Genomic DNA, 22,678 nt, shown 5'->3' on the forward strand with positions numbered 1-22,678 from the left:
AAGAAAAAGTTGGGAAAAGGTACTTTCTTAGTGAAAATCATTAACTAGAAAAAGAAATGGGCAAATACTCCAGCTCTGAAATACATGCAGTAAAGCTTCAAGGAAAAGACTTCTGCTAAGGATGGAAATTATTAAGATATCTTATCTTCTACTTTTTCTCCTTTATTTAAATTTCTCTTACACTCCAGCTGTTGAATTTTACAGCTAGCTCCATGTGGAAGAACATTTTAGAACCTTCTGCGTAAGCCAAGGAATGGGTTCACCAGAAAAAAGAAACACAACAAGGTTGATGCAATGTAGCCAAGACAGAATCCACAGAGTGAATTAACATCTATGTTTCCAAACCCAGATTTTAAGTTTTAGCCTTATTCCAAAGCAAAGTCATCTGCAATCCATAAGCATTAACTTGCTACATGGAAACATATTTTGTTCTACATTTATGAACACTTAACATAATTAGTACATAAAAACTTATTTTTAAATATGTGTTCAAGTTACCCCATTATTAAAAATTAGCTTAGAGACAGACAGAAAGTGCACTAACTTTGTGGTTCATTATTTTCCCATAGGTCTCCACCAAGGACTCAGCATAAAAGGGCGTTTCTCCATAAAGCATTTCATACATGCAAACGCCCAGGGACCACCAGTCACACTCGGGCCCATACTTCCCTTTTCCATCTTCCATGGCCTGCAAGATTTCTGGAGAGATGTAGTCTGGTGTTCCAACTGCCACTGAGGATTGGACCTGGAGAAGTGACATTTTCAGGATTAAAATCAACTTTCATCATTACAGACACTGTCATACCATGTTCATGTATATATAACTCTAGTTCAGCATTCTTGTCATAACAACTAAACACAAGCAAAAGCTTCTAAATTAACTAAGAAATACTTAACCATCCAACTGCAGTAATAGGCAGCCTAATAATTTACTTTTGCTAAACTATTACCAATATTTAAAAACAGATAAAGGACAGAACTGTCAGTTGTCAGGACTAGAGCCAGCAAGCAATTATAGATTTGGTAGTCACATATATTAGGTCAAATACTTTGTAATCCTCTGGGACATGATTAAACATACTGGAATTACATTCTAGTCACACTTAATGTGCAAATTTAAATGGACTAAAAGAACATCATCCCATTTCAGTATCTCATCCTGCTCATACTACAGCTTACATTTTCAATAAAGATTAGAGCTCAGAGCTTAAAACTGAGAGATTCATAGTTCATAAACACCTACTTGGCATTGACAGCACAGCTTCCCTTTATTTATTCATGAGCTGACTGTATGCTAAAAAGTTCTTAATATACTGCAAATCCAAGCAGTCTGCAGTTGAATTTTCAAGAAAGTCAATTATATACCAATACCACTTACAGCTCCATTTCATTTGCCATGAGGCACCTATTCCCTTTATTAGCACATATTTTGTGGCTATCAATGGACTGAAGAAAAAATATTTAGGAATGTATCATTCTTTCTAATTTACCGTTCCATCTTCCATCAGTTTCAGACAAGAACCAAAGTCTGCTAATCGAATATGTCCATTCATATCCATCAAGATATTGTCTGGTTTTATATCCCTGCAATAAAACAAATTCCAGGATTAGTACAAAATGTGCTGCATTAGATGTATTCCAAGCATTAATTCTGCAAGTCTTTTCATTGAAAACCAGCAACCCAACAGTCACTCAGGATATGGTGAAGTTTGCACTAGAGACATTTCATGAGGTTGTGGATCAGTCAAATCCTACAATGCTTCTTAATTTTAGTAAGAATTGTGTAGTTAAATTCCTCCCATGTCTCAAGGGTAGACAGGAGAATCTTATTTGCTCTGAGCTTTTGCATTAAAATTTTAAAATCATCTGAAGAATTTTAGTGGAAGACGCATGCTTATACTGGAGCAGGAAAACAACCCCTAGACTTTACAACAGAACAAAGGCCAATGAAATCCTGAAACAGTTTACACATTTTTAGATTTGCTGTCTTTCACTGACATTCTTCTCTCACATGCATCTCAGCTCACTGTGCACATCTGTCATGCTTCTGCTGACATGACCGTGGTACACACCACTGCAGCTCTGCCTGTCCATGATGATGATGGAGCTCATGATGCAGATGGAACTACCCCTCTAAGCAGGCAGCATCATAAACATGTAATAAACTCCTCATATAATAAACTCCTCATATTGTAAACTTGGCCTTTTTTTGTCTCAGGCTTTTCCTAAGTGCACTGAAATACAGGTAGAGTGTATGTTCCCAGTGTACAGCTGAGTAGGACAAAAGCCCTCAGTTACCAGAGAGACATTTATTGTTCAACTTGTAAACTAGGTTCAAATTTCTTTTCAATTAAGTATAGATATTAAAAACACACATCAAGCTACATTTTAAAAATATCTGACATTATTAGATTCTTACACCATCCTTATCTATTATATTCAAAGCATAAGTTATGACTGTATGAATATAGGTCTACAAATACTTTCTCAGGGAACATTTTTAAGATGTAAGAACAAACCGCTAAAAAAACCAAAAGAAATTTTAAGTCCTCACTTTGCTTCACTCCCCAAACAACTTACAAGATAATTATAACTAACTGCTTTACAGACAAATATCAAAATATTCACAAGCTAAAACGTTCACATGACACCTGAGAGCAAATTTTGTTGTTTGGATTTTGATGTTTTGTTTTTGTTGGAGGTGTTTTGGGGTTTTTTCCCCAACCAGAAGTCGAGTTATAGACAAGTCTTACTGAAAATTTACAACAGAAAAAAAAAAATTAGAATCACACTTTGAACAACACTATACAACCTATGGCGTAAGGGCGTCACATTGTCACACACTTGGTGACAATAAATATGGTAACAATTTGTTGTTTGGAAGAAAATAACTTCCTGAATTTGTGTTACTTAAAGACAAGCAGATAGCAGCACATGTTGAAAACAAACTTTAGGCACCTTTCAAATGCTCAGAAATATTTACAAAGTAGAAAGCAAACACTGCAAGAAATCACACTTTCACAACTTGCAAGTGAGCATAAAGACAATTCTTTACAAAGTACATTAGAAAAATAACTGAATAACTAAATAACTGAGTCCATTCTCATAAGACCATTCCTCCACTTGATTTTTGCTGACACTGAATATGCCAAAGAGTTGCAGCCTCCAGACTGAGATAGTTGTGTTTGTTTTGCACTCGCCCACCAAAAACATTCCTTAAACATGCTTCTAAATAAAAACAAACACATGCCATTGAGACTGCTGGAATTATAACTTCAGTTTAAAACACTTTGCAAAAACATGCACCTAAAATCCAGTTCCTCCTAGAAGCTGGACCTAGTTCAAGCTAAACAAAAACATGAGTCACCCTTGAGGCTCCATTTATCCATGTTCTATCTTTTAATATATTCCCAAGAGAAATAATAATAACATTAATAACCATCATCATCATCCCAACCTCTCCCATTCAATCTCACAAAACAGCAAGAAAAAATGAAAAATCTCATTGTGTTGTCAACACAAACCTGCAAACAACACTGAATGCACTTGAAGGAACAACAATTTCTTGCAGAGTGGCATTTGTAATGCTCAGTAATAACTTCATAAGAATAATTTTTACAGCTCAAGAAAAAAGAAAAGACCAACTTAATAAAAACAAATTATTTTCAGCTCTTGTAACAGAAGCTATGGGCTATGAACAACTGTTCTGAATTCTGAGCTACATTAATAAAAGACAGTTTGAAAGACAAGAATTGCTGGTACCTGCAGAGCAGAGCAGGCTATAAGCAAAGGGAAAGAAAATTATGAGCCCCAGAGGGGAACATGGAACAGGAGTAATTATTGCCAGTGTAACTGAAGAGTGTGAAGGTGGTGATTATAGGAAAAAATAATGTCTTAAACCCTGCATCTTTACTGAGCCTGCAGCAGCTAGATTCCATTAGAATGATGAGTTTTGTTCCAGGTTTTCCTTTGAATGACATTTGTTTACTCTCTTTAGTGATCAGAGCTGATCTATCTCCTGTTCTAAAGAGAATATGGTATTCTCTCTTCACATGCACTCCACCTTCCCCAGCTTATCCCAGTTTCTTCACTGTATGGACTGGTTCCTTCTACTTCCATCTCAACTGCATTTTTATTCCTATCTCTCCTACACTCATGTCCAAAGCTGAGATGTCCAATCCTTCACAGCCTATCAACCCCAAATTTCCTCCCTTTCTATTTCCTCCTTCCTCTCTCATCTTCTTCACTCCCAAGTCCTCATCTCCCTGCTTGCTCCAATTTAACTAATCTTGTTTTTTATCCCATTTCAGTTCTCAGCAGTCACTGTTTACTCACAGTCCTGTTCCACTGGCTTCCTATTCCTATGATACAGGACAACTGTATCCTCCTTCCTCATGACCAGTTCCTGTCCAATTTTCATGGCAATCTTCTTTGGCACCAAAAGGAAGAGAACTATCAGTAATAGAGACACTGCACACAGTCTCTAGTGTCTATTTATCAGCATCTCGCCAAAGTCCTTCAATATCACAGCTCTGAAATAGTGCAAATACAGCAGAAGAAAACTGAAAAGTATTTAGGGATCAAACTCTGCACACAGTGGCTTGGAACTCATACCAACTGGAATATTGAGGGAAAAATTATAACCTGAAAATATCTAGGTGGGAGAAAGAGGAATGAAAATATATCCATGACTCATGGAGGATTCTCTCCTGAATTTCAAGTCTCCACATCCCATAGCAGAAGATCTTCTCACTGGTTTTGTAATAATTATTTTATTAATTGAAAATCGACATAGGAAAAGCAATCCATGATTCTTGATTTTTGTTTCTGGAAAGAGGAACACTTATAGCTTCAGGCAAACACTAAGGAAGGCAAATTCCAGACTAAGTACCTAAAATCTGGCAAAATTAATGAGCAAATAATGAAAAGTTATATGGCTCAGTGAATAGAGCACTGGGCCGAACCTTTGTAGATAAGAATTACCAGGTGATTGTGGGCAGACCATTTAAACATCACTCAACAAGAACCATGGTGTTCAGTCAAGCAGTTAATATCATCTGGCTAGAAGGCTGTAGAGCCCAAATACCCCACTAACTCTGTAATTAGTTCACTGCAACAAAAGGTCAGCCCACTTGAAATATGAAATACTAATTCACTTTCAAGAAATATAAGCATTTGAAAGGTATTTTATGAGCCAGATTGCTAGTGGGAACAGGTATTGAATTGCTCTGACACCACTGTGCTCTCTGGAGACCCTGAGCAAGTCCCCGACAGTTCAGCCCCACTCTGAAGCAGCTTCAGGAGAAGAAGCTCCATGTGCAAGGGGTGCAGGATGCCAGAGCTGGACCCGCACGAGCCAAGCTACCACAAATTCTTCAAATATCCTCCACACTGAATTAAGGGCACACAGGAACTCAACATACCCAAATAAACCTTTTTTTTTTTTTTTTTTTTTTTAAATTAGTGATTTAACAGCACTAAAGGAACTAGAAATCTGGACCAAATAAACTTCTTTAGAAACAAGTATGTCCATTTAAACTTGGACTTCAACAGAATGTCCAGGAGTAAATTCTACTTTTCTAAGCTTTGCTGGCCTTGACTGTAGGAGAAAATCAGCACTGCACAGCAGCTTTGCTGCTGTTTTCTGAAGAACACAATAGGAATAAACAGTGTGCAATACTGAACACTTCATTGCACTGGAAATGAGCAAAGGCTAATGAAAAAAAGAAAGAAAAATCTCTAATGAATTCTTCCTTATAATGCTTCTTAGTTTAATGTGGGGAGCTGTTCTTCAGATTGGCATGTTTACCCAGATGACTTCACTCACCCCTCTTTAAAACCGTTTACTTTCTTAAGCTGTAATTAAAACCCAAACATTTTACATACTAACTATGTTAATATAAACAACATTCTGAAATAGGACTACAGCAGATACCTGGATTATTGCCATTTATTTTGATTTCTCTGTTAATGAGCCAGAGTAGAATTTCATTTGTTCAGTAAGACTCAAGAAAAAGTATTCCCTCTGAGACATGCTAAATCCATAGCACATTCCAGCTGTAAAATAAACTAAAAAAGAATTTTTAATACATGTGAACGTATTTTTTTCCCCTGGATTTATTTCTTATACTAAAGGAAACTTAAGGAATCGTGAGGTCTTGCATATTGAAATTTGCACTAGAAAATACTCTTAAGTTCCTTACAACTTAAATTATCTGATCATCTTATGGTTTCAAAGCACAGGGGTTCCTGAGGTTCACCTATATCATTCCTTGAATCACTGGATCACTGCAATTCTGTTCTTTTCAAGATCATGTGAAGTTCCTCAGGTCTACAGATCAGGAAGCAGCAGATTTAGAAGAATCTTAAAATTTTGTTTCGAGGGCAGCTTTATGGAGGAGGGGACCAGACAAACAGAATGGAAGATGCATCAAAAACAGAGGGACAATTATTTCAACTGTATCGGAACGACTGAGCAGCAGTGGTGTCAAACACTACCAAAGGCTGTGCCAGTGAGTCAACCCACAGGCTTGGATCTCCTAAGTTTGTGTGATACAATTCCTAGGGGCATTAAAGATTTTGTGACCAGTAGGGATCCCTCTTCTTGGTAGCTGTACAGTTATGATGGAGAATTAACTGGTTTAGTTATTCATCTGTATTATCATTTTTTTCTTTCAAAACATATATGATCAGCCAGAAATGGAGGAAGAAGCGAGTCCTTCTCCTGAAGATCAACCAAAGTGGCCAGGTGGTGCAAGTGGGAACCTCTTAATATGTCCAGCATATCCTCCTTGGAATAAATTTCAGATGCTGATGGACTTTTATTTATCATATGCTGATGGACTGTCCTTGCATACAGAGCTGAGTTCTTAAAAAAACCAGCAGAACTGAAATGAGAATAAAGGGACTCACACTGCTCTAAATGCACGATGTGAGCTGAGCCTGAATAAAGAAATTGACCTGTCTGAAATCAAAGGAGCAATTTGATAGCTGAGCTACTAGTTTATCTGAGCCCAGTAGATAAGAAAGAGATACTCTAGAAAACAAGTTTTTATTTCTAATGCTAACATTAGAAAAGCATGGAAATCAATTAATTTTCCTTAACAGGTCACATGCCTCAAGACACGCTATTTTTGAATAGCAAGGAACAAAGTGAGTAGCTCAAGTGAATTTTTTTTTCTGTGAAAAATTCACATGAACAGTATTTTTAATGTTACCAATGCAAATTAAAACACAGCATTTGAGAAAAACAAATTAGTTTCAGGTGTAACTGCTGGCACAGAGAAACTGATGCAGAAAGCTTATTACCAATTAAAGATTTCACAGTACATTATTTGCTCATTGTACATGCAAGAGCATTCCCCAAAAGTATAAATCAAAAGATGAAAAGCAGACATCAATGATTATAATTATTCACTCTTACAACAAGAAATGCCATCCTTTGCCAAGTTACCTACTTGAAGAAAAAACACAACCAAGACTTCACAGCCAGAATGCCTGGACTTTTTATCCAAAATTTGTTCAGAACACAAGATTATCCCTAGTCAGGACAGAAGTTTGGCAAACTGCTTATTTCACTCCCTTCTGTTGTTTCAGGCACTTTCCCTCCATACACCTCTCTCACAAAGAAATGCTACATCCACGATTAAAAACAAAGACATTTGGTTTTGGCAGCACTCCACTGAAATGAGAAAATTTGGTGCCTGAGAAGATTTTATTAAGGCATTCAGTGATGCTCTACTGACATCTTGCTTTAGATACCCAGAGTGAAACAAATGGTGAACTCCCATCAAGAATGCTGGTCAAATAATGCCTTTTTTCAGGTATGGACATTGATGTCCAGCAGGTTATTTCTATTTTCCATTACAGTGGACTGGGTTATATCAAAGTCAGCATTGCCATATTCTGCCAACTCTGGTTTATCTGAATTCTGATGAGCAAAAGTAGAAATAGGCTCCATCTGGCAGAAAGACCACTGTGCACTGAGCCAAATTAGATTTGGACAGTCAGCAGTTATTCTTTAGCAATCCCAACAAGATAGGCTGCACAAGATAGCAGCATGAGAAAACTGGAATATGTTGTACCTCATTAACCATGCCTCTTATCAAGACTCTAATGTGCCTTCTCCTAAACAGACACTCCTTCATTTTTGGGTGAAATCCAAAAAGCGCGTATTTCGATTGAAACCAAAATAATTTAAATAACTTTGATCTTAGCCTTATTATTTGTATAGCACCCAGACCATTGCAGCATGTTTGTGTACTAAACAAAACCTGCTTCATGTAAAGCTGACAAACTAAAGCTTACAAGCAAATAAGATGCAGTAGCCTTGCATACAGCCCTGAAGTCAATAGGAATAGCCAAAGACGGAACACTTCAGAATTTAAGCCTTAATAAGAAGACCAACTACAGGGAAAAAAATACATGCTATAAACAACCTTATCTTATAGTTCTTTTTTAACAGTATCTTAACAGTGTAAAACTCCCTTGTTTTCTCTTTAACTCTTGATAATAAATTATTATGTATGTGCTGTTCCAGAAACACCCAGTAATTCACCTCTGCTAAAAGCATCTCTCTATTCTGAGCAGCAGGAGACTCCTCTAAATCTCATTACATTCAATGGACAGACACTCATCAATTAGTTGGAAACATCAACCAAACCATGACTGTAAAGGCTCTAGATCTCTGATATAATGATCATTTATTGATCAGTGTGGATAATTTTATATTCATATTGTCACACATCCTAACCACATTTTATTCTTAGTAATACCACAAAACTAAATTAAAAACATGACAAAATTCAAGGTTCCAAGTACTCTGTGCAGTAAATTTAGTGCAGCACCTACAGAATCAGATACTTCCAAAGTAACTTAGTTTCACACCACACTTTCTGCCAAAGTGTACTTTTTTAATCCCTAATCCAGACAGAGAGCTAATTTCAGTTTTCACTAAAAATAAGGTAATTACATTACATTTTTCTTTTACTATGAAGAATCTGCACCACAGACTTGAAGCATATAATGCAAAACACATTAAGCTGAACACTCACCCACACTGAGTTTTTTGTGTGGTAACACAAAAAGTAATGAATTTAAGTACCAACGAAAGATACTCAGATGAAACATGAGAACAGATTGGTTCAGGAAATGCCACCATCTCCATCACTTTTCTTTCAAAACCAGTTAGACAAATGTCTGTCAGACTGGTTTAGCCACAGTTTGATCCTGCCTTGAAGCCCAAGGAAAGCACTAGTTGACCTCTCCAAGTCCTCTCCCAGTCCTTTGCTCCACAGCCTTTAATTTCTGCCACTCAGACAAGTATTCTGGACACAACACAGTGTTTACCTTATGGTATCCAATGTTCTTTATGAATTTCAAATGCTAATAAAGGAAATAATAACAAGCAACAGGGAACGAGTACATCAGCCAACACATATATATCTTGAGTTTGTTCAGGCACTCATATTCATTCCTGAACACTTGAGCAGAGTGTAGTTACTGGCTTATAAATATATGCTCCACCACATCATATTATAATATCCCAGAATTAATTTACCTCAGAAAAATGTCTCCCTCTGGGCTTTGTGCATATGTATTTGTTTCCAAGTAATGGATATCTCTAGCACCATAACAGTTGCAAACGAAAAATAATTATTTTTAAAAGATGCTTAGGTCCATTTTCTTCCTTCTTTTAAAAAAATAAGTAAAAGGGGTGATTTGAAAAAATCTTTTCAATAAATGCTTGGCAGCTACATACTCCCCATAGCTACTGTCTTCATCTAAAATGCTGATCAGCTGACAGAACCAGATATCCATGGAAAAAACCCTCACATGCAGGTCAGGCCCCTCATGCAGCATTTTAAAGAGATGTCAGGGTGAAGTCACTTGTGATTGCCTAGGGATTATTTCTATTGTCTTGTCAGCTTTACCGACTAAAACTAGGAACACACTGTGCTATTTGATAACCATTGTAAACTTGGTTCCTTACAAGGCTAATTTACAGATTGATTTTAAATGCCAATGAAATAATAAGAGAGTGGTAGACATTATCAGAAAGCCAATTCCTTATGCCACAAACAATCAAGCACACAAGAGAAAGTCCAATGCATTCTGAAACTTGAAAAAGTTCATATTGAAAAGCAGATGTTAATTTACATAGGAACAGTTAAAAACAAATTGAAAAACCCAAACCCAAGTTAACAGGCCTCTCACAGTGGATCAAGGATATAGAAGCTCATAACTTTCCTCAGGCTTGACTTGTAGCAGAGTTACTGGTATTAGACAAAAAAACCTTGTAAGGACTCAAATATCAAATTGAGCACACAAAATATTGAATATTTGAATGTTTAATAACTCATTATTCTTGAACAGAATAGTATTACTGAGTAAAATTTATTGCATGAAAACATGAAAGCCTTGTACCTCATTTCTTTTTGGGTAATTTTAGTAGCTTTTATAGCTATTCATGATGGTCTCTCCTGCTGCAAAAGACTGAGGTACAAGCACAGAAGTTTTGAAAGAGAAGCAAACATAAAATCAGAGAAACAAAACAGGAATGTTTTTAACTATTTCTTTTTCAGAAACAAAAATTGATTTGGAAAACAAATACTTGTTTTGAAAATCACAAAAATCAACACAGGAAATGAGTGAAAATTGCTATAACTGAATGTAATTTGTAAAAATCAAGGAGACAATGCTTGGGAAATGAGGTAAATATTCTTACATGAAGCAAGGTGTAACATAACCGCAGCACAATACTGTAAACTCTGGAGGCACTGTGCCACTCAGTGATCAAAGCCAATCCAGAATTATGGGTAATTTGAAAGGACCACTCAAAAAATCCAGTGGGAAGGGGGTCTTGGGAATCCACTGTCCGTGACCTTGCTCTGAGCAGGAGGGTTAGAGCAGCTGACCTAAAGAGGTCCCTTTCAACCTCACCCATCCTGTGATTCTGAAATTATGACTAAAGCTGCCTTTTTAGTTTTATTTCACTAATAACATTCTGGTTATGTTGCACCAAAACTCCTCCAACCTAATTCTGAAATGCAGTAACAGCAAAGTGCTACAGGTTCAGTCGTAGCAGCCTACAAACTTCTAACTTCTTGTGGCTCAAGACAGAAACAATCTTCAGCCTTTTAGCATTAAGAATATGTCTATTTTTCCACTGGAAATTGCAGTTCATCAAAGATTAGCCAAGTCCTTCACTGTCTCTGCAGGGATATGACAGGTAAAACCACAAAATTATCTTGATTGTATCTTGACATTTAATAACAGGCTTACAAAATTTGTTAAATTAAAAGCTTCCTTTCCCTGATCTAAAGTGTGACTAACAGAAAGCCCCTATTTACCCCCAAATGCTCAGCAATCAAGGTTACTCTCTGACGTTGCTCTGACAATGTTAAGATAATCAGTGCTGGCAAGATTGGCCTGAAGCCATCAGACACCACTCCATGAGCAGCCCTCCACACCACTGCTCTGTCACACAATTTTCTCTGTGTAAAAAGTCTTGGCTATCAGAGAAGGCTCATCTCCTCATAAGAATGCCTACAGCACACACACGTATGTGTGCAGATACATATTTAAGACAGCCAGGAGAAAAACAAGGTTTATAGAAAGACTTTTGGGTGGCAAAATACATAAGAAATTTGCTGAAAATGCAAACTAGGCACTATCCTGTCTGGACTACTTATTTCAGGGCATGGATTACTTTTCTCACCATGCCTTCATGAGCTAAATTGTTTTGTAAATTTGCAGTAACTACATGCATGCTTTTTTATTATTATGAAAGACTATTCTCAGGAATAGACATTGCCTAGAACAGAGCACTTCAATACATGCAGAAGCAAATTATTTATATTAGGGTTGTTTGCTTACAGAGGGTTCCTCAGAATCCAACTACTTGCAGGCAGAAAGATTCCAAAGAGGTGTTTAAATTATATCCTTATGTTACTAACTAACTGTGCCTACACTAAGAATATTGAAGCAACCTGAAATGAAGGAGCCCCTGGGAAAAATGGGATGGCAGGGAGTGGATTTCTCACCTAGCAAGGGGCCCTAAAGTAAAAGAGCACAATTAAAAATAGGCCATGAACAAGAAGCTGTGCCACCAGGCTATGCACAATTCCTGAAGGAAGAGCTCGGTACCTTTAATTTAACAGCACTTAGAAAACAAAACAAAAAACAGAGTTGATGTTTCTATCTTCATCTGGTGTTCTCCTCCTTTTCTAATAATCTACAAATACACACAGCAGAGGACCTGGCTGAGGGCACTCACTATTTTTGCCTAACCTGCCCAGCTGTCACAATGCTTTTTTTGGACCTGATCACTCTGCTTATAGTTTCACATTCCTCAACAGAAACTCCACACCAACAACACTCATCAGGGAAAACTGCCATTTGAGTCAACATTGGAAAGAATAATGGCCTTGAAGCCCAAAGTTGCATGAATATTGAGAAACAACACCAAGTACATGACAAACAAGTAACTATCACAGAAGTGCATTTAAATATCTTGAGCAGAGTTTACTCTTTTTTTGAGGCATCCTATTAGTTGATACTTTGAAATATTAAAAACCAAACTAGTTTAAAGCTGATGGTGGTAGAAACAAGCTCCATTGAGCAGCCAATTTTAAATATTATGTTTATTCTCTTCATATTTCAACGTAGTTATAATGGAATACCAAGAAAATTGCTTGAACTCTGCAAACTTCAGTTGACAGAGCTGTTTCTGGGTTGTCAGACTACACTCTTTTGTGTCATTCTGTGTTTTTCCTCCAGAAGATGAGAATAAATATTATCATGACAATTTAAAAAGCAATAAAATGATAGTATATTTGCCATGTTTTGCCATGTCAACTTTATTGGAATTCCATTTTGGCTTCTAAGAACTTAAGTAAACAGATTAAGAACTCCACAAGCACTACTACCCTCCCGCATATTCTAAAGATTAAAAAATTAAAGTCTGCTAAGTAAGGCTAATTCATGTCAAAGCTTTTAGATTTCTAATAGTATCATGAGTTACTGGTGGGTAAGGGAGTAGAAAGAGTAAGCTCCTTAAGAATGTTATGCCCATCTGTGAGTGCCATCTGTCAAAGAAATCCTGCAAGAAGAGGCTAACAAGGAATCCAGAATATGCCCAGCTGCTACACTGTAAATTACTACCTATGCTAAAAAACCTTAACACGTAGTTCTAGGCAGATAAATGTTTTCTTTCCTTTTGATTCTCATTTCAGATATGCAGTCTCTGCTCTTTGCTTTCCTGTACAATCACACACAGTCCCTGAAACTGCTCAGGGCATTGAAAAATTCTGAGAGGAAACCAAACATAAACTGAGGACTAGTACCGGTTTTCATAAAAACAGTGAATTAACATTTTACATATTCAATTTCTTTAAATCCACTGCTGATGTAAAGAAAGCAATTCACAGAAGTGTGTTCACTCAGAAGCTGTTTGGACAATCTAAAATTTTTTTAGTATCTATTCTTATATATATATCTTTGTATGTATATCTGTATACGGCACACCTACATGTATTTTAATTATCAGGGATATTTTAAGTGCCCTGAGCTTAAGGAAGCTATTAGTTGCAAACCACTAGAAAATTTCTGGGACTGACCAAGAAACAAACTAACCTGGGTCCATACTGCACCCTACAGCAACTCTTCCTTAGCCTTTTTCTATCTTCCTCCAGGAATAAATACACAGATAAAAATGCACTGAGAATTACGGGAGGTGAGGGAAAAGGAGGTCTGTGCAGAAATGAGTTCTGGGATCACTTAATGCTTTTTGGTTTTCCAAAAGAAAGATATACAGTCTTAATATGAGGTTGATCTTGTCCCTCCCCCACATATTTATTTGATCAGCAATAAAAAATGATTAAAAATGTATTAAAGGGAGGGGGAGAAACACAGAAAAAAGTAGAACATATTTTAAGGACACATAAAATATTCAGGAATAGGGAGCACATTACAAAAATTTAAATTAATTGTTTGTTGCTCCTGAGTTATGTGGGAAACAGAACAAAGATAAGATGCAAGTAAACCCTGGAGACTAAAAAAGATAGTTTGCAAGGAGAAGAAAACCAATGCCACTCCAAGGGAACAAATATCAGCATCAAATACTTGCCACAGCTCTTGCAATATGTGAGGAAGCACTGCTATATCCTCCATGTTTTACATGTTTTACTGTTCTTCTCCCAAGCTAGTAGGGCTTTATTTTTTGAAATAGTAGGGCATCTATTTTTTGAAAGACTGCCCAGAAGAAGAAGAATGTTTCTGAAAACAACACTACTACACTGCCATTTTCATGTGTTGCATGGAACCTTTGCTTTCTTCGTCCTTTGCCCAATAAAGGTTTATTCAGCAGTTACACAGATAGTTGGGATTTCTCTTTTTTTTAATGGAAGTCAGTATAGTCGGAATATCTAGCTCGCTCCAAGAAAAAAAGGGGAGGTGGAGGCAAAGAACCAAAACAGAAAAAAGTATAGCTTTTCCAAATCTGCTTTCTACTTAACTGTGCCCTAAATTAACAGTATAGAGGTTAAATGCTAATAGCAAAGAAGATTGCTTCCCCGTGAGTACGTAAAAAGTAGAACAGTGAGGAGCAAAGAACCCACTAGCCCTGAAATAATAAAACTAAATTTAGGAAAATCTCTCTTGCTTCCCCTCAGCTTGAATATGTCTTTTATTGTATTGCAAATATACAGCATAATACGTATTAGCTCCTGGTTATTCCAAAAAACCAAACTCAACAACAAAAACCCCCAAAATACCCCCCAAAAAACCAAGCCAAAAAACAAAACTGTGTTGAAGTAATTCTATTCACAAGCTGTTAAATACAGCAGAAGATACTGCTATTGAACACAAGAAATGCAAAGTGACTGTTCTTAGGGACAGAGAAAAGAAGAATAAAAACCTCTATATATGTGCAGTGGAAGGAAGAAAATTTGTATTTCACTGGTAATTGAAATTATTTCATGTTATTATTCATTCCATGTCAACTACCAACCTGACCAATGCTGGTATAGGCTGAATCCAAGCCTTGCTGCAGGCAGCAAGAAAGAGTGAGCTCTTTACAGGAGTGTACCTAGGCAGGGCTGTATGCTGACAATAAAAAAGCAACAGGACTGCACCATTTCCTGTGCGCTATTATTCCACAACCAGGTGAGAAATCACATCATGACCCTCTCATGAAATCCTCAGCCAAGTCCTCCAGAGGGAGGACAGCCCACAGAGTGGAAGAACCCAGCAGTGCAAGGAACTGAAGAGGGACATAAATGGCTCTGAATCCATGAGGAAAGCAGAAATGAAGAAACACAGAAATCCCCTCACCTCTGTCATGATGTGATTTTGTTTTTTAATTTGCTGAATCACTCAGGACTCCAAAAATGCTTTTTTAAAGAGTAAGAAGTAAACATTGTGCCTTGTTGCCCAGTTCAGAGTCGTGGTGGGAAGGCAGCCCCAAAGCACCACACTGCAGTGGCCACGGTGGGCACATCCAAACACAACCAACCTTCCCAAAATCCCAGCACAGAGGGGAGGGCAGAGAGTCACTGCTGCCAGAAACCCTACCCTGACTGCTGAAGAAAGATACATTGTACACTATTATTTGGCATTGGCTTTTTGTTTGTGTTAAGCTAATTTCATGGGAAATTGCAGAGGTTTGTTTCTGACCGTGTCCAGGGGGACTGCAAGGTGAATTAGGAAACTCTCCAGAAGACTCCTCTGCGCCCAATACTTCTTACAAGAGTGTGCATTTATTTATTTCTCTGTTTTGGGACAGGAAAGGGTGTTTTCCTTTTTGACACTAAAATTACATTCAAAATAACAGATTTCTGGCCTATATAATGAGGGTTTGGATTTTCATTTTGTCAGAGGTTCTTTTACCCTGTCTGGTTTTCAGACTGAGAGAATTTCAGTGAGAATTCTGTAAGGAACTGAGGTTCTGATCTTTCATCTGACCATGGGATACCAAGCAAGATATTACAGTCTGGGAACTGTTTCTCCTCACACAGACCAGCTCCTTGACCCTTCTTTGCTGTAGAGTATAAACAGGAATGGGAAGGACAGAAAACAGTGAACAGCAGGATGAGAAGATGTGCTTCAAACTCCTAGCCTGCCTGTTGATTATTTAATAACAGCCAATTTTTTTTTTTTCTGTTGTGCCTTTTTATATTTGATGTTCATACAAAAGCCATTGACTGCAGAAAGGAGGAGTTTGTCAGAGAAGTCTAGAGCCTTGAAAAGGCTGAAAAGCAGCAGCTTGTGCAGACAGCAGAAGGGGAGGGTGGTAAGAGTCAGCGGGTGCTCAGGCAAGAGTCAGGTTTGCTGAAGCACCAGGTGAACCACAAGCCTTCATCTCAGAGACAATTATGGAAAGTGATTCCAGCTTTGTCCTTTTTAGTCTTATCACTGAATGCAACAACAGATTTCATATCAAGAAGTTACAGTGAGAGAACATATAGCAGGAAACTATACACACCACAGCACTGCTGATTTTTTTATTAGAGTTTAAGGATATGACTGATGTGCCTCGATTACATGTTGTATTAAAGAGAGATTCAAATGGAGAACTGCAGATACTGAATGAAAACTGTGGCTGAATTCACAATTTTAAAAGAAAGTCACAGAACACTATCCTAGAACAAACAATTATTTAGGAATATTCAAAAACACACACACACCATCCCTCAAGCTCTCAGAAGTCACTCCCATCTTCCTCTTCTTTGTTTCCCTCTCCCCCATGCTCATTTTCTGTCTGGTCTCCTCACCATTTAAATTGCTGGACCCTTGGAGGATCAAAGCTGCTATTTTTGAGTCACTTAACCTACAGTTAATCTCATTGTTGCTTGCCTGTTTAAGTGAAATTAGTTGGCCCTGGTGCACCTAATGGTTAACAAGGAGTCTGACAGTCTTTGGCTGTGTGTAATGTTACAGAAAGTGCACTTCAGAACTTGCATAATGAGCAGTTTTAGCTAGTTTTGCCATTACTTCTTAGAGAATTAAGGTATATGTGACTTAATGAATGATGAATTAATCATTCCTGTCTAGCTGAGATTCAAGCATTGTTTTTCTTTCTGGAACCAAATGGAAAGCAAAATTTTTCAAGTAAGGAACAGCAATTTCTGACTTGAATTTATAGATGCAAGTAGACCTGTTGTATCTATAAATTACTTATTAATATGATACATAGAGTTAATAAAAAACTTCATTTGGACATGAGTTACACTTCATCTGCATCAGTAAAAGACTGAATAAAAAAACCTAGTTTTACTTGTTTGAAATTTATCCAGAAACGTAAAATCAAAGATCTTGGTGCCTGTGCCTCATGTCCAACCAGGCAACCCTTTTCTAAACTCACCACCAGCCAAATGGCTTTCCAGCAGAGGGTTTATTTTAAGAAAATGGAGACATGTTTTCCAACATTCTTCAAAAATTCTTAACGTTATCATCATTACCAAAGCATTATGAGAAAACAATGCTTCCTAAGTAAGCAATTTACCCACATGCCTAACACTATTCTTTTTCACATATTCACAGACAGGTTCCTATTGCGTGTTGAAACATCAGAAAGCAATGGCCCCTACTTAAAAGTCAAATTTTTAGTGCTCAATTTGAGATGACCTGTTCTAAATAGCTCATAGAATACCAGGTTGGAAAGGACCACAAGGATCATCTGCTCCAACCCTCCTTGGCAAAACCACAGTGAAGATAAGACAGCCCAACACCCTGCAAAACTGATAGCCAACTCAATGCTGGCTCTTTTAATAAACATGACACTGCTTAAAACCTTTATATAAATTGTCTTCTTTCTTCTCATGGCTCTGGAACCAAGCATATAAAATGATATAGCAGTGGTTAAGTACTGCCTGACCAGAATTGAGATCTGAATGTCATAAATGTTCACTGAAATAAAACTGTGGTTCAAAAAGATCTATTATATTAGAAATATACCAAAAAAGTAACACACAGAAGATAAGGCATTCAGAGTTCTTCTACTTAATAGATGATGCTAATGTAATTACCAATTTCAGTAAGATTATTTCTGATACTATTTCAATGCTGTACAAACTAGTATCTCATCATCAGCTACTTTCAGGCAAGAATTCTTATTACCATAAAACACAAATTAAGACAAAATGTGTAGTATGAATCCCACACTAGTATGTGTATCTCAAACCATTTCACACATGAGCTGCATTTTTACCTTAAATGTACATTTGCTTTTCAGTAATGCAGCAATGCCTTCAAGCAGACCAGTTACAGACAATTTCAATCATGACAGAACTCAAGAACTGCATCAGGACTGTGTCAAAATTTCAACAGGATACCAGAAATTGCTTCAATCCAGTTCAAGATGCTCTGTTTTCATGTGGGAATAGGAATTTCCTGATATTCTCAGAACAATTCTATTATTTCATCATTCTAGAGAAGCAGGATTAAAAGATGCTGTTGATGCTGCCAATAATATTCCACACACATGTTACTCTGCACTGATCTGGTGCTGGGGAACTGAGAGGCAATAATAGAGACAAAACAAGTTTCTGAAATGCTTATTGATCTGAATCACACAAGCACAGCCAAAACATTACACAACATTTCCTAACCCACATAAATCAGCAACTGCAACGTGAAGACTCACTTGATGCTAAAGTAAAAACCTAGATTTTTTTTTTTCCCCCTACATGATATCCTCAAAAAAGCTCCAATGTGTTAAAGGTTATGTGTTCGTTTTGCCAAGACACTTAAAGATACACACATTCAAGTTAGTGCACACTGGTGGAAAGAAGACAAAAACATTGAGACAGGCAAAGTTTTGGCAGGCACAAACACAGAAAGGTTCTGGCAACACGTTCATAAGGTAAGGGGGGAAATCAGCAATCTGTTTTGCATTCATGTAGTGTAGTTACTGGCAGAGTACAGAAGTTAGTAAACAATAAAAAAAATTATGGGACAGAAATTTTTAATTTTGGTATATTCCCAGAAAAAGCAGGAAAATGATGGAACAAGCAGGATGGGATAACAGATTATCTTGCCAGGGAAGCTGCACTGAGCAGCTTCTGTGTTTGTGTTTCTAATGAAGCTGGCATAATTCTCAATTACAGATTCCTTTTAATTTATCATAGACTTTTAAGGTCAAATATCATCATTTATTACAAACCAATTTTTTAATTCAAATTATATCTGTGAGAAGGCATGCAAAGGTCTGGTTTGGAATGAGATACCACAACACAAAAATATTGCATTACTTTCCATGACATCCTCAGAACTCGGATCATGATTTTTTTGGCAAGAGACAAGTTAATCCCTCCTAGAATATTCAATTGGCAATCATGATGTTTTACATTTCAACATTTACAACTCTCCTAAGCATCTGACTGTCAAAAGCAACCACGACACCAGTACTACAGGCTCTCAGACAATATTTTCAGAAACTATGCTTTTAAAGAAACAAGGTAAGCAAAGGCTGACTCAATGTTTAGTAGGAGTAGTGATTTGACAGTAATTTCTTTTTGAGTCCATTGACAAGTGCTGTCATTGTAAATCACACTTTCCTTACTTAAATTTTCTACCATTTTTTGGATTTTACATTCTTAAAAGAAACACCATCTTTGTGACCCAGGTGAGTAGGAAGAGAATGTTATTTGGAGCTGTTGCAATTAATCAGGCAGAAAACATGTGGACTATACTGACACTAAACAACTTTCACTTCCTGAAACATAATGTGTAATACTTAGAATGACTACAAGGAACCTCACATTATGCCATGCAAACACTGGGAGCAAAATCTGAATTCCTTTGTGTCTACAATTCACCAGAATTAGGCAATTGTTGTCACAGCATTATGGATTGAGACAATTCCATATTAAAAAAAATTTAACTTTTCTCACTTGAGAGAAAGTGTCACTGAAAGAACAAATGACAGTACTAGGAAAGGTACTGATAATGAACTGGCCAAAGGAGAGATGACTGCATAGTGCTGAAAGAAGCAATAAAATCAGAGGGAGATTGTTACTGCTGATCCTCTGAGATCAGTTTTGAAACTGATTTAACATTTTAGCTTTAAAACCAAGCATAAAAATAAATGCACACTCATAACATGGGTAGATACCACAAAGCTGAGAAGCAGCAGTAACAGCAGGGAAGACTGGAATATCACACATACAGAAATGACTAAACTGAAGACTATAATAACAGGAATCACATTACACTTAACAAGGTAAAATGTAAATACATTCCTGGTGAGTGTAACAGCAGAAACTTCTCTTATACACCCAGAGCTTATCAACTGTAAGTGATAGAGAAGGAACTGTGTACACCAGATCGTTATTTCACATCTGTACCTTTACAGTGTGATGGAACCATGGTTCTTGGTTTTGCTGGGAGAAATATTCTAGCAGTCAGAAATACTGCAGCTAGAACACAAGTTCCTTCCAAAATTTCATCTCATATAATACTTACAATCCTTGACATTAAAATTTTATCAATTTGACAACTCAAAGATTAAACAACAACTTGATGAATGACCATACTCAACACTGTCATGAAATACTATTTCAAAAGTTTTTATCTGTAAAAGAAATCCCTAAAATTTTTGACTTATTTATAAAGAGACTCCAATCAGGCTACCCAATATGCCAAAATGTAACTTGCTCTGACACTATGAAATGAAACAAACCAAAACCAAGTAGTCATGGTGGTACAGAAATTTAGCTCTTTCTCATTACTACCAAACTCTTTAAAGTAAGATGCACATACAAAGAAATGTTATATTCTACAGTTATTCTTTCTATTTTGCAACACTGTCTCCTAATCAAAACCAGTCTTTAAATACAGCACATGTGGATTTCTTATTTTACCATATTTATTGTAGTTCCCAAATCTTCTTGCCTTTTTGGAAGTATTCATAATTTTGGAGTTCCACTTACTCTCAGCTGTAGCTTGGCTGTTTCTACCCCCACAATGTCAGAGTCAAAATTCACCTGACCTCAAACTCCACAGCTCTACTGCTCTGCCATGAAAACATGGCCACCACACAAAATTACACACTGTGTTTATTTCTCACTCTGCCTGTGCTCCACTTTCTTCACACATTGAATGAGGACATGATAAGTTACCTTCTAATTCCCAGAGAGTGTAAAACTCCAACACACCTAAATGGGATGCCCAGCTGACCCTGTTCACCACCTCATTATCAAGAATTACTGTGAGACAACTTTCAGCTCTTGCTTGTTTGGTTTTGCAAAGCTTTGTAAAGCTCTCATGGCTGGTCTTTATCACTGTGTCTGTGTGGCCCTCTGTAAAGTCACCTCTTCTCAGTCACTGAGCCAGCTGCCCAAAGATTTTGGTCCACCACATTAATCAGTATGGAAGTAATCCTGGTAACAATTTATCTTTGGTTAATGAAAAATACTGCAGCATACAGACAAGGAAACATATTAAAGATGAATATGCTTGTATAAATATAACATAACAAAATATTTATACGCAGAATTAGCTTTAAATCAGCTTATGATATCTCTGGCATCTGAGGAGGATTGTGAGCATTTGCCTTTTTCAGAAGATCACTCCCCTAGAGATCAAAACTGTACTTTCATCCTTTAACACAGGAATATTTTAATTTTATTTAAAGCAAATCTTGCCAAAAAAACAATAGCTCAATTATAGATGAGCTTAAATCACCACGAAAATATTATAATTTGAGGGAAATAATATGAAAACAATACATTAATTCTTACAAAACAGAAATCAAGGAAAAGAATAGAAACATATCCTAAAATCTCTCCTCCTATAACGCATTCATAATGTGTTTGGGCAGGTTCAAGCTGTAATATAGTGTTTATTCCAACCAAAAGGCAAGGAAACATGAGGGAATAAGCCAGACCAGGCTGGAAGCATATGTCTACATTTTCTCTACCATGTCATACAGCAGCAGGCATCTAAGTAGTTCAGTATGTGTTTTTTGCTTTTGTTGTTGCTAGAAAACAAACAAACCATATTGACAGGCATGATCCAAATACAATAAGCTCTGTGACATTGGCATAAAACTCCTGACAGGAACAGACTAAGGAAGAAACCGTAGCCAGAGGCGACAAAGGAAGAAATGCATTTGGTCTAAATGTATCCCAGTATATCCAGTACTTGCTGTAGCTTGGCAGGAAAACATCTCAGAAAATTAAAAATAATTAGAAAAATAATGACTGTATACTGTTTGCTCAAACACACTAAAATGACACTTATTAAGAATAAAGTGTTATTGGAAAAGCCTTGGTATTCAAACTGCATATGTAAAAAATAATTTCCTTTTGACATAAAGCACAAGGCACAATGCTTGCTTAATAGAAAAAGCAAATATAACTTTTAAAAAGTATCTTGGAAAGGAACTTAAGGCCTGAATTTTCAGCTCTTAAACTTAAGCAGAAGTCTAAAGAAGCTGCGCTTACATAAAAGTAAATTCCTCATTGTGCTAGTTCAATTTCCTATCTGAAGACGACATAACTTTGCTACTATTGTATCAGATCTGATTTTAGCCCCTCCTCCCTTTTCTTCCCTTCTTCTCTAAGCCACTGTTTTCTCTTGGTACCTTTCTAATGCCCTTTTCCAGCACTTCACACACTGTATCTGATTAAGAACTCCTGAGTTACAGTGGCAGCAATATCACAGCTTCCTGCTGCAG

At 36.9% G+C, this 22,678-nt stretch overlaps 1 protein-coding gene across 12 annotated transcripts in view; it reads right to left on the bottom strand.

Annotated features, from left to right (window-relative positions):
• CDC42BPA (CDC42 binding protein kinase alpha) overlaps window positions 1-22,678 on the bottom strand; it is a 183,774-nt gene that overhangs the window by 78,598 nt on the left and 82,498 nt on the right. For all 12 annotated transcript variants that reach the window (XM_064709519.1, XM_064709512.1, XM_064709516.1 and 9 more), the window contains exons 7-8: window positions 1,491-1,584; window positions 545-745 (exon numbers count right to left, since the gene is read on the bottom strand). In XM_064709519.1, coding sequence (XP_064565589.1) covers window positions 545-745; window positions 1,491-1,584 — 295 coding nt within the window. The remainder of the gene's footprint in view (window positions 1-544; window positions 746-1,490; window positions 1,585-22,678) is intronic.

The sequence above is a fragment of the Zonotrichia leucophrys genome, chromosome 3, assembly GCF_028769735.1.
Source record: "Zonotrichia leucophrys gambelii isolate GWCS_2022_RI chromosome 3, RI_Zleu_2.0, whole genome shotgun sequence".
In the NCBI taxonomy this organism is placed as follows: Eukaryota; Metazoa; Chordata; class Aves; order Passeriformes; family Passerellidae; genus Zonotrichia; species Zonotrichia leucophrys.